The 14,971-nt window shown below is 37.9% G+C and overlaps 1 protein-coding gene across 2 annotated transcripts in view; it reads left to right on the forward strand.

Moving 5' to 3' along the window:
- SACS (sacsin molecular chaperone) overlaps window positions 1-14,971 on the forward strand; it is a 61,051-nt gene that overhangs the window by 6,820 nt on the left and 39,260 nt on the right. For both annotated transcript variants that reach the window (XM_074915436.1, XM_074915443.1), the window contains exon 2: window positions 7,546-8,095. In XM_074915436.1, coding sequence (XP_074771537.1) covers window positions 8,073-8,095 — 23 coding nt within the window. In that variant the 5' untranslated portion in view covers window positions 7,546-8,072. The remainder of the gene's footprint in view (window positions 1-7,545; window positions 8,096-14,971) is intronic.

The raw sequence follows: 14,971 nt of genomic DNA on the forward strand, positions 1-14,971 counted from the left end.
ATGTTATTTTTTTCAGTTGAACCTCTCGATATGTTCAGAGGTGGCTACATGTTGATCTGAATCAACTGAAGATGATGAGGATGCACTGTGCAACTTGTGTCTGAAGCCACGTCACATAACGTGGCCATATGTTCCTACCAGCTAGTGCTAATGGGGAGGAAGGAAATTGTAGTTGCCTTTATCTCCTCCTTGCCTTTCCTTGTTACTGTCCTCTTTGAAAAATATCTTAGAAAACTCTAGTTTGATAATGAAGTATTAAAAATGGACAATCTTTCAGCTATGTCAGTGTTACCACACCACCATGTCCTGCTAACAGGTACGGCAGGCTCTGTTTCTAGGACTATGATTCTGGGGTCAATACTGGGGTGTTGTGACTGATATTAGAGGATTGGGAACTGTCATGAAGGGAGTTTTCTGAGACCCCAGGGAAGTCCCCACACTTCAAGCAAGCCATTTTTTTACTCAGGTACTGTAACAACTAAATACCAAGTCTTAATCACACATGCCAGTCAAGGCCTAGCTATAAGATACTGTAAATCTGATTCTGCCCTGATGGCCAGAAGCTTTGATGGTTTAGTCTGTGAGGCTGAGATGACCAGCCTTGAGAGCTCTTCAAAGAGAGAAGCGGGAACTGAAGAGGGCTTCTTTTGTCTTCAAGTGCCACTGGATATTGCTGGAGCTTATATATACTTTTCCATGGGCCAGGAGCAGTCTGGTCCAAAGTAATACCTCCTCTCCACACAGATCTGGTCTGTTCATTCAGGTGGCTGGTTGCCAATTATGTGATTCTTCTAATAGTTGCACATTGAATACCGTTATTCTAGATTTGATACTGTTATGCAACTATACCAAACAAAGAGCTATTACAAAATATTTTGCTCCCTGCCCTAAATCAGACAGTTCTGTGGTATGTCTGGGTGCAAGGCAAAATGGATGTGTTTTGCTTTTCTACCTTAAATTCGACAGTCTTGTGGCATGCCAGGGTGCAAGCAAACAAAGTCATCAACAACAACATTGGAATTCCCTGCCAGCTGACTAAACAACAGAGTGAGCTTCTGTGTTAGGAGACTATGCTAGAACATTTTTTGACTTAATGTCATTTTTGTTTAGACCCATACATTTAGCAAATCTGAGATGCATGAGTGAACTTCCTTTAAAATAAAGCTTTGTTGACACTATCACAGAATCACAGAATCATCAAGGTTGGAAAACACCTTGAAGATTATCTAGTCCAACCATTAACCTAACACTGACGGTTCTCAACTACACCATGTCCCTAAGCGCTATGTCAACCCATGTGTCAACAACTATGTTGACAACACAGAAGTATTCCAAAAGCATAAATACAATATCATTTCTTTTTACCCAGTTCTGTTAGAGAAATCAGGAGTGAATGCAGTGACCTGGTAACATGCCCCACAGGCCAGTGAACTTACTTACTCTCAGGTAAGAGGGTAGATGTGAATTTCAGAGTTGAGAACTTCTCACCCCTCTTCAGCTGTCATTTTCCAGATACACCAAGACAATGCCAGCTTAGATGTCCCAAGTGATTCCCAGGGCTTGGCTGTGCACAGAGAAGCTCTGTGGGGTTGGAAGGGATCTCTTGGAAGAGAGCAGTGCTCTGATGTCATAGGCTATGAGCGCCTTTTTTGGAAGAAAGCTCATCACTCTCCAAAGCTGACACTTTTCTCTGCTTTCATCTCCTTTTGGAGGGCTGCCTGAGAACCTCATTGCTTTTATGATTCGTTTTTCCCCACTCCAGGCTCAATTCACTCTGGGATAATTATATCTATATATTTTTCTGCTCACAAGATCTAATAGGTTAAAATAAGTCTTCTTCTTTTCCTGTGATCATCATCTAATAGATTTATAAAGAATTAATCTCACCTTTTCTTTGCTATCTTTTCTTTCATTCTCCTTGGCTAAAGAGGCCAGTTTCTCTTCGTCTCTGCTTAGAGAGCAGGCCGTTGATTCCCTTGGCTGTCCCTGTGGTTTCAAGTCATGTCTTTGGGGACCTCTTTTAGCTTTCTATTATCATCTGCCATACAGCTGGTTCTGTATCTACCATTATTGTAATAATTTTCATCTTTTCCTTCTTAACTGATAGTTTTCAATGTGATCATTGTTTCTTAACTTCAGGAGATTAAATTTATGCCATTTCCTTTCTCTAGAAGATAATTTTTCAACAGAAGATATTAGGTTGATTGCTTATTTTGTTGTATTTTAACTCATTTTGCATTTGCTTTCATGTCTTTAATTAGCGTTTCCTTTCTAAAGCCTTGTACACTATTGATGTTGCACAGAGGATCTGTAGTTACCCAGATCACATTTTCCCAGTCATATAGTACTAACTTCTATTTGATTTATTAAAAGTATTTCCTACTAAAACTGCTCTTTCTATTGCTGGTGTGGCCTTGGAAGGGGTAGTCACAAACAACAATATTTGGGGATTTTTGACCAGTGACTACAAAGTTTGCTCCATTTTTAATCTGTTAAATATTTTTATCCTTGTACACATTTGTTGTGTTTCATCAAAAAGGAATGATGCCTACTGTGCCAAATGCCTCAAAATCATCACACTCTAGAAAAAGAATCACTTTTGTACAGCTACTATCAATCCGTCCTCTATAGAAAAATCAGTAGGACTGCAGCATTTTTATTAATGATATTAACAGCATTAACAATATAGTATTTATAGTATTAATACTATCAAGAATATAAATAGTACTGAAGTGTTGGCATTTTTGAAAGCTTTTAGTTTACTTTTAGTCTTAAAATTGTATGTGATCAAGCATGAAAGTTCATGCAGCGCGTAACACTGTAAATGCAGAGCCATATACTTCATTGATGGCACTGATTTTATATCTGCTGATGGATGGCCTCAACTACTCATTTCAGCTGAATTTGCTACACCAAAAATGTCTAGACAATAAACATATTAAGGACATACCTACTTTACTTCCAGCATTTCTAGCTTGCAGGCACATTATTATATTACACTCTATCAGGTCCATCTCAAATTTCTGCAGAACAGGTGTCTCTGAGAAGGAACTCTGTACATTTATGTGGTACCTGCAGTTGTGTGATAGCTTTCAATTTAATTTAACCTTTGATAGAAAAGCATTTTGAATGTAGCTAATATATTTGTGCATTGACAGGAACAATTTGTACTCTACGAGGTGTCTATCTTCTCAAAATATTGATACCTAGACAGTCTTCTTTTGAAGGTTTAACTGCTTGCTCTGGACTGTGCACCAGTCCTTGTTATATTTGTAGTGAGTGTGGTCGAGGCTCTTTCAGACCTATTGCTGATATTGCATGGAGTGGGATTTTAATTATGAGAATTAAACCTGGCACATATTCCTGCCTAATGAATCCAGGAGAAAGAAGAATTTAGTGAAACAGTGGAGCCATTCTCTATTTATAATGGTAAAATGGAGATTACAAATTAGCCCTGAGATGACCCCATACTACTTGAGATCAGAGATTAGACCTTGGACATACTTGATTTCCAGCTTGTTCTGCCTCTCTTGGCACTCATTTATCAGCCTTCGGTTTTGCCAGTTATCTTTGTTTTTTCCCTTTTAAAGGGACGTTTATCTCATGCTAACAGGTTTAGAATGCACATTTTTAGTTTGTCATCACCCTGTATTAGCTCATAAAGCCATTATTGATAAAACCAAAATGATGTCAAATGCATGAGATGAGTTGTACATTTTCATTCAATTTACAAAGAAAGCATTCTGGGGGGAGAGTGAAATGCCCTAAAACAAAAATGTGCTTCTCCCCCATCCTGTTCACACAGGGACTGTTTCAGTATCTGTGATACTGAAAGGAGCCATGATTAGTGTGAGGTGATTGTGCCATGGCGTATCCTTGAACCTTGAAGACAGATGCTAGGTACAGCCAAGGTTACTCACGAATGCAGCAGATGGACAGGGTACCTTCAGCTGTGCACATCCCACTAGTGACCCAGCCGTGCTGCAGCTCTGGTCAACTCCGCTTGCTCTCATGCTATGCTGCTCACAATTGCTCTCCTACTTGAGGATATATACCTTCTGTTGTGGTATTGTTTATTCCAATAGAAGTCATCATAAACAGTAATGGTTTTGTGATCAAATTGTGCTTTTAAACTGTATAAAACAGAAATTGAGAAGGCTACTGCTGTGCTTTGTTCACAGATTTTTCTCTAAATTTTGGATTGTGTTCAGTAATTCTGACAGTTCTTGCATCCTTCCCCTGCTGCTGGATTGAGTAATAACAGTTCTGATTTAGTTGTTATTGCTGAGGAAAGAAACTCAGTGTATGTATAGTTTAGACTGCATGTAGCAGAATGTGAAATTTAGACTGATCCCAATATTAAAAGGATGGATGAGGAGTGAAAAGATAGGTAGCCAGATCAACTAATCACAGGCATCCATAAAACTGAAGATGTTTTTTATAGATTGACTACTAAACCTCCCCCTCCAAAATTCAATTGAGTACAGACATAAAATCCTACAGCAAAGGTGTTTCTGTTAAAAACCTATAAATCCCACAGTAGAAAATTGCCATGGGCAACTGGGGTTTTTTTGTTTGTTTGTTTGTGGTGTTTTTTTGGTTTTTTTGTGTTGTTTTTTTTTTTTTTTTTTTTCCCCCCAAGAGTGATTTATGGTTATGTCTATAGTAATAAATTCAATGACAGAATGTTCTCAGATGCTGCAGCTCAGTATCATATAAAGCTATAAGGTAACCTGTATGACCACTCAGGCACTGAAGAAGTGTAAGGTCAGGAAGTCAGTGTGCCAGGGTCAGTCTGTATCTGGTATCTGACAGCCAAGTTGGCTCTCTTTCTTACCATGGGAGACACCATAAAGATGACGGTGTCATAATCTTTCTAGGATTGTAATGTGATCTGGTAGCAAACTGACAACACCGTTTGGTCACATCCATGCTGGCAAGACCAAACTCCTTCGAGGACTATCGGAATGATTTGCCAGTGTATAGATGTTACTTCATGCTGTGATATAACTTGCTCTTCTGCTGAGCAAATTTATTTATTGAATTAATAATACTTAAGCTGCTTTCAGGTACTTTGGACATACCCATTTTCTGGACAAGGTGTCATTGTCAAAAATCCTAGAAAATATTTTTATTTTCCTAGAGTGTGTCAGTACCAAGATCAAGTAACGTATCAGTTCTTTCAAAACGGGGCTTATTCAGTGTCCTGGGAGAAATACAGCAATTACTGACTTACTAAGATAATGGACTTAGCTAGAATCTTGTCAGCATGCAAGTCATGCACAGTCCTATGTGCAAAATCATGCACAAAATTGCAGTGAATTAAAAAGCTTCCCCACAGCAACATAATAAAGGACATTATTTGAAAGGCCAAACCTAGAAATAGAATGCAGTCTGAGAAAGTGTGTCACTCACTAATAATGGAGAGGCTGTCTCTTAAAGTCATAATTAGCTGTCTGTTATAAACCTATTTTTTCTTCTTCCTTTCCGAAGACAATTGAAGCTGCTCAAATAACTAAACATTTTTCATGTGTGATTTTACTAATGATGTTTTAGGGAAAACAGTATGTCGTGGTTTAACCCTGGCTGGCAACTAAGCATTACACAGCCAGTCACTCACTACCCCCTGGGTGGGGATGGAGGAGTCAATCAGAAGGGCAAAAGTGAGAAAGCTCATGGGTTGAGATAAAGACAGTTTAATAGGTAAAGCAAAAGCTGCACACACAAGCAAAGCAAAACAAGGAATTGACTCAGCACTTCCCATTGGCAGGCAGATGTTTGGCCATCTCCAGGAAAGCACAGCTCCATTACATGTAATGGTTACTTGGGAAGACAAGCACCATAACTCCAAATGTCCCCCCTTCCTTCTTCCCCCAGCTTTATTCAGCATATAAATGACATCCTATGGTAATGGAATGTCCCTTCGGTCATTTGGGGCCAGGTGTCCCAGCTGTGTCCTCTCCCAACTTGTGCACTCCCAGCCTTCTCGCTGATGGGGTGGTGTGAGAAGCAGAAGAGGCCTCAACTCTGTAAGCACTGCTCAGCAATAACAAAAACATCTCTATTATCAACACTGTTTCCAGCACAAATCCAAAAAATAGCCCCATACTAGCTAATATGAAGAAAATTAACTGTATCCCATCCAAAACCAGCACACACTATAAGCTGGCCTTATCTTCCACTGCAGTCAAAATGCCTTTCCTTGGCACTTCCCTCCCAACTGCAACCCATTACGCAGCAGGCCTGCAACGGTTTTACTGTCTATGAAATCATTCATACTTGGACAAATGAGGCTGGATTTGCATGGCTGTTTGCTTAAGTCTGTATTACTTAAGTATGACTTAAGTGTGGAACTTTTATTTGGATTACATGCTAGATATACATCTCAGAATCTGTAGAAAGAAAAATTTATATTTAAATCATTTAGTAACACATCGTGCTAAGTTAAATTCTCTGTGAATCTTTTCACAGTAAACATGCATTCAGAATTCATCTTCAGTTTATATACTTTGATATTTCATTTATTAACTGAGTAGGCAAATTTCTAAGTATTAAAAAAAAAATAATCAAGCCACAAATTCTACCCTCCTTTCTTTCATTGTATTTCAATATCATATGTACACAGTAAACTAATTCATTTTTTGCAATTTAGCTACAGTTGTTTCCCTTTCTGGATCAGGAAAGAATGTCTCTATTTCTGTTCAAAGAGGGACATATGCAACTGCACATTATGAAAAAACTTGCCAACACTGTCAGAGGTTCAGAGAAGGATTTACATTTGCTCAAATGCAGAACAATAATGGAATACCACTGTTGTCCTCCCAGCTCTCTCAAACTTATCTTCCTTGAGTAATAGCTTAACATGTATATTGAATGAAATATTTTCTGCTGCTTGACAGCACATGCCTTGCCTTGCCTCACTTATACACTATTCTGGTGCTACAAAAATTCTGTGTGTCACCTTGAAGGAAGAAGTTCCCAAAGGTGGGTGCAGCATAGGGTAGATGTTGACCTATATAGCCAGGAGTGGGCATTAGCTGGGAAGACTCTGAATCCTCCTTATGGAAAGTCATTGCAGGCTAGTTAATCTCTTCCCCTAGCTTCAAGCCATTTGAATAGAAGGGCAAAATCCTTTTTCATAAATATTCTGCCCAGCCTGTTATTTTCTTTGATGGCATAATATTATGTCAAGGCTGTAATATATATCCTAGAGCCTGATTTTTTTTTAAGCAGGTACTGAGGCAAAGGAAGAAATTTAAAACTTGCTCATTTATTCAGCATACTTACAGCTACATGTGTTCATTATCGTACTGATTGCATGATACTGTACTGGAGGAGAAGCAGGAAACCTCACTGCTATTTTTCAGTTCTCCATGTGCTTACAAGTACTGTAATGCACAAGGCAGTTTATAATTAGTATCATGACTCACTTAATACTCGTAACTGCAACTGTGTCCTCCGAGGAAATTACTTTTCCATACCCTTCGGTTCAATTCTGTTTTGTATTAACGGCCCATCCCTTTTCTTTTGTGTCTCTTCTTCCAGAACTCGTGAGCTGATGTTAAGGAGTGTCTTCTAGCACGTGTGAGGAAGACAAGTCAGACTTTGGCCCTCACAAATACTCTTCCAACTCTGCCTGCTTCCAGAATAAAGGAAGACAAAGCAGAAACAGCAGCTTCCAGAATTCCACTCCTCCAGAAGATAAATATAAATCAATTGCACAAGAACATAGCTTGAATTCAGTTAAAGAAACTAAACAAGACCTCCTTGCTTTCTGAGACCTGTTCTATTAAGTCTGTTCCTGATTATAAGAGAATAAACTTCTGTGAACAATTAAGCAAGTGACTTTAAAAGAAAACTGGAGAAGTAGCAGATGGTGAGACACAGAGGCATCTCTGGTAGTTCAGGTATGGAGTGAACACCGAGTTGAGTTTCATATGGTTGGGATTTCTAGTGTCCACTGAAGAGATGGTGAGCCACCAAGCAAAGAAGATTAAAAATTAATTCGCTAATTTATAGATCAAATATCTGCTTCATGTTCCTATTGGGAAGATATCAAGGAAAAAGAGACAATGGAGATCGAGGATAAGAACAGGTAAAAAAAAATTAACTCCTGAAAGAATTTTCTGTTAGTCTGAGACGTTCTTGCTCAAACCCCCAGGGTCAGTATGTTAAAGACCAAGTCTGAAACTTGCCTAGTGTTTGTACAAAATTTCTGCTTTTAAAGGTGAAATTAATTTCTTAAGTTTTTTGTAACTGCTTGAAAAAATTAAATGGAATCATAGTCTAACTTACATGTACAGTCTACATTCACCATAGTGTTTTTTGAAAACAAGTGGAAGAGAAAGTTTTATTCCTGCAATTGCCTAACTTTGAATTCAATGTATTGTTTTACTGGGAAGAATATATAACCTCGCTAACAACTAAAAAGCAAAGCAAGTTCTTTCTGTGAACAGTGCCTAAACAAATCTTAGGAGATAAATGCATATTTGGATGTTAAGTTGTAATTAGAAGTGTTCTTACTTGGTATCAGTGGGCTTGCAGAAAGGCGACAGCCTCTACCCTCAGCCTTGCAATCTGCAGAATCCCCACTGATGTGCAACTCTGTAAAGTACAGCCTCTGCTTTTTCCTGTGTGTTAAGACAGTGGGCTTTGCATTGTTGTTAGAAAGTTGTAAATAACAGTTGACTGTTGTTTCAGGGTCTGTTCCACTGGCTTCCTGGGTAATTTTGTGAAAATTCATGAAAGTTATGTATTTCTGTTGCAAGGTGACAGTGGGATAGAAAATTCGGGGGTTTGACTCTCTCTCTTCTAGAGTAGTTAACTAGGCCTTCTAATGCAAATTTTGTACATCTGGAAATCTAGGAGGTTTAGGCATTGCTCAGATTGTCTGTGCAGCTCTTTTATAATCCAGTAACACATGAAGGTCTCTTGTAAAAAACTAGTCTGATGGTCACCTTGGTTGGCACCAAGGACTGAAATGGAATGAGAAATGAAATGACAGTACTGCCAGGGACAAGAGCTGGAAAGTATGGATTGTCCTAGATTGAGCTGCAGGGCCAGTATTCAAGCTGGAGACTGTTCATGGGACAGAGGTGGGACTGAATAAATCAGGCTTCAGAGTTGTAGCCAGGGAGAGGCAAGCAGACTTGACTTGACAACATACTTAACTTTTACATGTTGGCTCAGTCTGTTCTGATAAAAGCAGATTTCTTGCAGTGAGCATTATTCATACTGGCAACAATTTAGAATTCTGTATTTCAGTACTGACATTCTTGGGTACTATTAAATGGTGGGCTTTGTTCCACCACGATCATAAATGACAAACATCCCATCATGTCAGCTATGTAGTGATTTTTGTTCATTTGGTTCCATGCAGTTTATGGTTTTTATGCAAGTCTCAGTTAAAATGAGTTTCCATTAGGCAATGTAGTGATATTTCAGAATCCATATTGGATGTTTTTAAATTTAGTATCTAGTCAATTATAAAGAATCACAGATCTCAAAGATTTTGGTACAGTATTTTACCTGAGCTTCAGCTTTAATATTGATATCCTACCTAACTATTTTTAATGGTAGTCAAGTGTCAATTTCCAAATCAGTGTGCAAAATTAAGGCTTTAGATGCCTAACTTGAAGCTTAGCTTTAGCAGACCCTTGTGCCCTTGTGATATTGCACCAAATTAGTTTTCTTCTCAAATTTTGGTGTATGCCTTTCCTGCAGCATGTCTTTAGTTCACTGCAAATAGATGCTTTCTGGGGCAGAGCCAAGATTTTATGATTTTTATTTTTTTTGTACATATTTTGTCTATAATAACAAGACTGTGCTTCCAGTTGGAGCTTCATGGAGTTCGTGCAATAAATATAAAGGCAGTAGCTAAAGTACAGACTTCCAGTCCAGGTTTTGACTTTGAAGTTTTAGAACTTTTTATCATACATATTTGCTGCTTTTACTTTAATTAATAGTAATAGGGGTGCAATTCCCTTAACTTCCCATCCTTATTCCTCTATCAACAAACAGATGCAATACAAATATTTAAAAAAAAATATTTTCTAACTAATTTAAAATAACTTATTTTCCAGAAAGACTTCACTGATTACATTGTAGATGGGTTTTGCTGCAATATTTGTTTGTGTTAAGTATGTGCTGCTGTTAATCTCGTTACTAGGCATCCACAAAAATCTTTTGGTACTGAAGTGCTTTAAACTGGTCCATGACCAGAGGGAAGGAGTGAGTGCACTGCAGCTCTTGCAGTGCTGATGCTCTGATGGGATACAGTCACACTACAGCTTTAGTTACCACAGCCCATCAGCTGCTAATCCAGTCTTCACTGTGAAGCCCTTGACTATTTTTTGTTTGTTTTGGGTTTTTTTGTTTGCCTGGTTTTTTCAGTGTGGCTACTTCTGTTCAAGATAGGCACAAGCAGGGTAATTGAAGACAAGTTAACACAGGCTTAGTTAACTTTGCACTTAAGCCATACCTATATTTCAACAGAGACTTTACATAGATAATAATAATACACATATTGCATCTAATCAACAATTTCCATAAGTGTGTATCCATAAATATGAATACATATGCATAACAAATAAGCATACAGTCTGTTGTACATTTAAAAATCTTCTCTGTGGCCTCTATAGGTGTCCTGTTCTCCATCTCACTTCCCTTAACCTTTGTAGAAAACGCCCTTCTACATTTCCTGCTTCTCCTCTGTCCAAATATACAGAGTTGTGCCAAGGGGCGTACCATATCTGTTCTGTCACACTGACAGACACATAAACAATAACGATGGCATTTTCAAAAGCACTGTGCTTGCAAACAGTGGATGTTTTACCATTCACGTCACTGGAAGCAGTTAGGACATCTTCATGTCTTGTCATCGCTGAAGCTACAGGCTAGCACACCCTCCATGCTGAAGATATCACAGCTGCCTGTGCTTTGTGTCTCAGCTCCATCAAAAGGAGCCAAATTAGCTCAAGCAATTCAAATAGTAAGAATTTGTTAAATAGAGTAATACCATCTGAACCAATGTAAGAAGTTCCACCAGTAAATTGGAAAGAAGAGTGAAATACAATGGGGTTGTAGGAGGTTGGAAGTACTTGATGTCTTACCCCATGCTACTTTATGTAGGACAGGACATGGAAACACAGCTTCTGATTTCCAGTGAACAATTCTGCAACTCTTGTGTTTCAGCTGATGTTTGGAGCAGTATTTACTTGCAGCTATTACGGCTGTGTGACTGGACTTATCACATAACCCAGGAATCCCTTTTGCTTATTCTGTGTGTTTTCCCTGTGTCATTTCTTCCCCTTTTCCTCCCTTCCTCTCACTAGGCCTTACATATGGCTCAGGCTTCTTCCTCTGTTCCACGAATTCTTCTGTTGTGTGAAGGATAAATTGTTGCTTGTATTTCTGTATGAAACCCTGTTTCTGTATGAAACCAAACTGGTACAGAGCTCATAAAGAGCTAGCATTATCTGAAAGGATATTACTGGCTATCATCCACTATCTGATATACAGATACTCACAGAGGCGCTTGAAGTTGTGGCTTTTCATAATTTAAGAAAATTACATGTCTTGTATTTCCTTCTGTTTGATATTCTAATTTTCTCCATATACATAGGGCTCTGTTCACTGATGCTTAGAAACTTTGGTTTTTTAGATGCTTTGGAACATGATTAGATGCAGTATTCAGAAACAACAGAGATGGAGAAATACTTCTTAAAATGTTTAATGAATATGTAATCTGGGGCTGCTGATCTCATTTTAGTTACTGAGTGGATTTTCCTCACTTATGTAGGAAGATAATAGCTTCTTTAAGTACTCTGGAATGAAAATAAGAAAAATGTCTTAAGGTGGTATGGAAAGAAATAGCTTTGATAGGCTGATTACCATGTGTCCTAAATGGAGGCAAAATCCTAGGCTTGGATTCATTATGGTATTTAGGAACCTACATTAGGCACTGAAATCAATTTACAAATTTAGGCTCTGCTTTTTTATGTTTCAAGGTTAAAGTGGGTGTTCTAAATCTCGCTCTTTTATTGGCACCAAGGGCCAAAAGAAAACACCACCAGTAATTTAACATACTGCTTATTAAAAAATGTATGCCAACAGCAGTTCTTGCACCACTGTAGTCCCTCCTAATGCAATTCTCTACAGAGCAATTGAGTTTATTTTTATCACTAGGTTGGTTTAATCTTTTGCATAATTTGAAGTGCATTTTATACTTGTATTTTGTTATTTGTACCAACTGGAATAGAAAACCCTGTGTTCTTAGCAATTAAAATTTGTGGAGCAATGGTTACTCTTCTGTAGTGAGAAAGAAAGTTAGGTCTTCGAGGACTTAATGTATTCTTTTCCTGGAGGTAGATCTAAAAGAAGTTTTACTTCAGTGTTTGAGAAGATTTTGAAATGTTATCATTTATGTGTGCCTTCTTGCTCAGCTCTTTATTTGCAAAGAATAAACTGAAACAAGTTTTATAGGTCTTTTAAGTACTTTCCTTTAGCATTTGCTTAGTGCTGTCAAGGAACTGGCTTGAACATTAAAGCAAATAACCGAGAGATCAAAATCATTAGATGGGAATAAACGGCTGTTCCTGGCCTCTGTGCCCTTAAACCTTTTGCTTGTTTTTAGTTGTATTTCAAAAGTATCCTGTTCTTTTGGTATTTGACATTTAGAAACACATCAGCTTGCAAAAGGAAAAAGATAATACTTTCCTCTAGTTCTTTAATATTTGACTAAGTTACAATCATACAGATATTTTGCTTAGAAACTCCCGATAATGGTTTCACATGAGGAGTGCAGTGTAGGAGAATTGATTTAAACTCATTGCACCAATCTATGCTAAAATAGTTTCAGCAAATGACTTAAATTACATAATATATTTTTAGGGCAAAACTAAATATTGTGTTTGAATCAAATGTTTCACAAGCCAGAGGGTTTTCTGGTCATTTCTACTAGGTAGGACTACAGCCATTACAGTGATTTAAAAAAAAAAAAAAAGAAGTACTTGTTTTCTGTTAATGGAGCTATTAAAATAAAATAGAAACTTTCCAGTAAGGGGTGGCTTTCCAATGACTAGCACATGTGTCATCAGCAAATGGTAGGTTTATTCTCAAACTTCTTGAAAAGGCATTAGTAAGCAAGGATAAATCAAGCTCCTGGCAGTGACCACAGACCAATGCAATCTGTAATCTCCAGCTAATGTGAAATATATACAATGTAATGTTTAAAACATCTGTTAGAAACACTTAAGGAATTGATTTAAGAATGAAGGTAAGTGCTTACTGTGTCCTAGAAAGTTTTGATTTTATGCTTGGTGTGTGTGCACTGTCTCAAATCTAGATGTAATTGTTGAGTCACTGTTACTTGCCTGCCAGCACTGCAGAATGTTATTTGCTGCACTGGAACCTACTGTACTGCTGCGGGTTTCCTCTGGCATTAGTGACCTAATCGTATTTGTTTCTTATCACACCACACTCCTTTTGCACACTCCATTCCATCTTTCTAAGCACACTCATAAGGGAGTAAGGGGCTTGCATCCATCTCTTTCTGCTACTGCACACTTATTTTAAATTTTTCGAAATATGAGGCGATTATGCAATACAGAATTTTCTGTTTTCAGGGAAATGTCATTACAAAAATAACTTTCATTTAATCTTATAAAAATACTTCAGTGTTGCAGAGAATCTTAGCATTTTTTTATTGCATGTCCCTTCTTGCAAGGGTTACATGACCTCATTCTGAACCAAACAGATCTCTTGTTTATAGACACAGGAGAATTTTCCACATGTATTTTTAAATATAAATGCTGTTCTGCTTGGAAGAGCTGTTATAAAAATGTTATAATAGGAATTTCTATATGTAGTATTTAAAAATTCTCAAATCAGTCCCAATGATTTTAGATTTAAAAGATATTTTTTTCTAACTGCTATGGCTACAAAGTTCCGACCTGGTCAAGTCAAATGGATTTTTTTTTTTTTAACATTGTCACGTACGATGTCATGGACAATGTCACGAATGGCTGAGGGAACTGGGGGTGTTTAGTCTGGAGAAGAGGAAGCTGAGGGGAGACCTCATCGCCCTCTACAGCTCCCTGAAAGGAGGTTGCAGAGAGCTGGGGATGAGCCTCTTTAACCAAGTAACAAGTGATATGACAAGAGGAAATGGCCTCAAGTTGTGCCAGGGAAGGTTTAGACTAGATGTTAGGAAGCATTTATTTCCAGAAGGGGTTGTCAGGTGTTGGAATGGGCTGCCCAGGGAGGTGGTGGAGTCCCCATCCCTGGAGGTGTTTAAGAGTCGGGTCGACATAGCGCTGAGGGATCTGGTGTAGTTGGGAACTGTCAGTTTTAGGTCAATGGTTGGACTGGATGATCTTCAAGGTCTTTTCCAACCTAGACAATTCTGTGATTCTGTACAATCATTAATAGCAGTTCTAGTAACAAATATGTATGTGATACCTTTAACTTCACTGGGATTACACAGTTTCCATAGTTCTGTTTTCCAAGAGGATAAGCAAGATTAAAGATAAAAAAAGGTTGGTTTTTTTTTCTGTTGCAAAAATCTGCAAACTGGAACATGTACTCCTTTTTGGTCAGGCAGTGTAATTTCTATATAGTCACTCTTCTAGGGCATTTTTATTTAGAAATCAGGAAAAAAAAAGGTTTACAAAGGTCACTGTCATAAGCTGTAAACAAGACAGAGTTTGATAACAGGATATGTATAAATCACTTTGTAATAAAAAGGAGATTTATATTCTATGTTCCTTGCCAGAAAAATGGTTGGGACTTTGCTGATAAAAATCAGCATTGTACTTAATGCTGTAGGAGTGGCTTTAAATTCCAAATAAGTTTCTGCAAATAGCTTTCTACTGAAACTGTACTTGGAATACTTTGATTCTTTTCTTTTTTTGTAGTTTGAGAAGAACTAGTTGTCCCTCATTCTTTGGATCTGGTAGCATTATTGGTGTTC

This window comes from Athene noctua, chromosome 1 (genome assembly GCF_965140245.1).
Source record: "Athene noctua chromosome 1, bAthNoc1.hap1.1, whole genome shotgun sequence".
In the NCBI taxonomy this organism is placed as follows: Eukaryota; Metazoa; Chordata; class Aves; order Strigiformes; family Strigidae; genus Athene; species Athene noctua.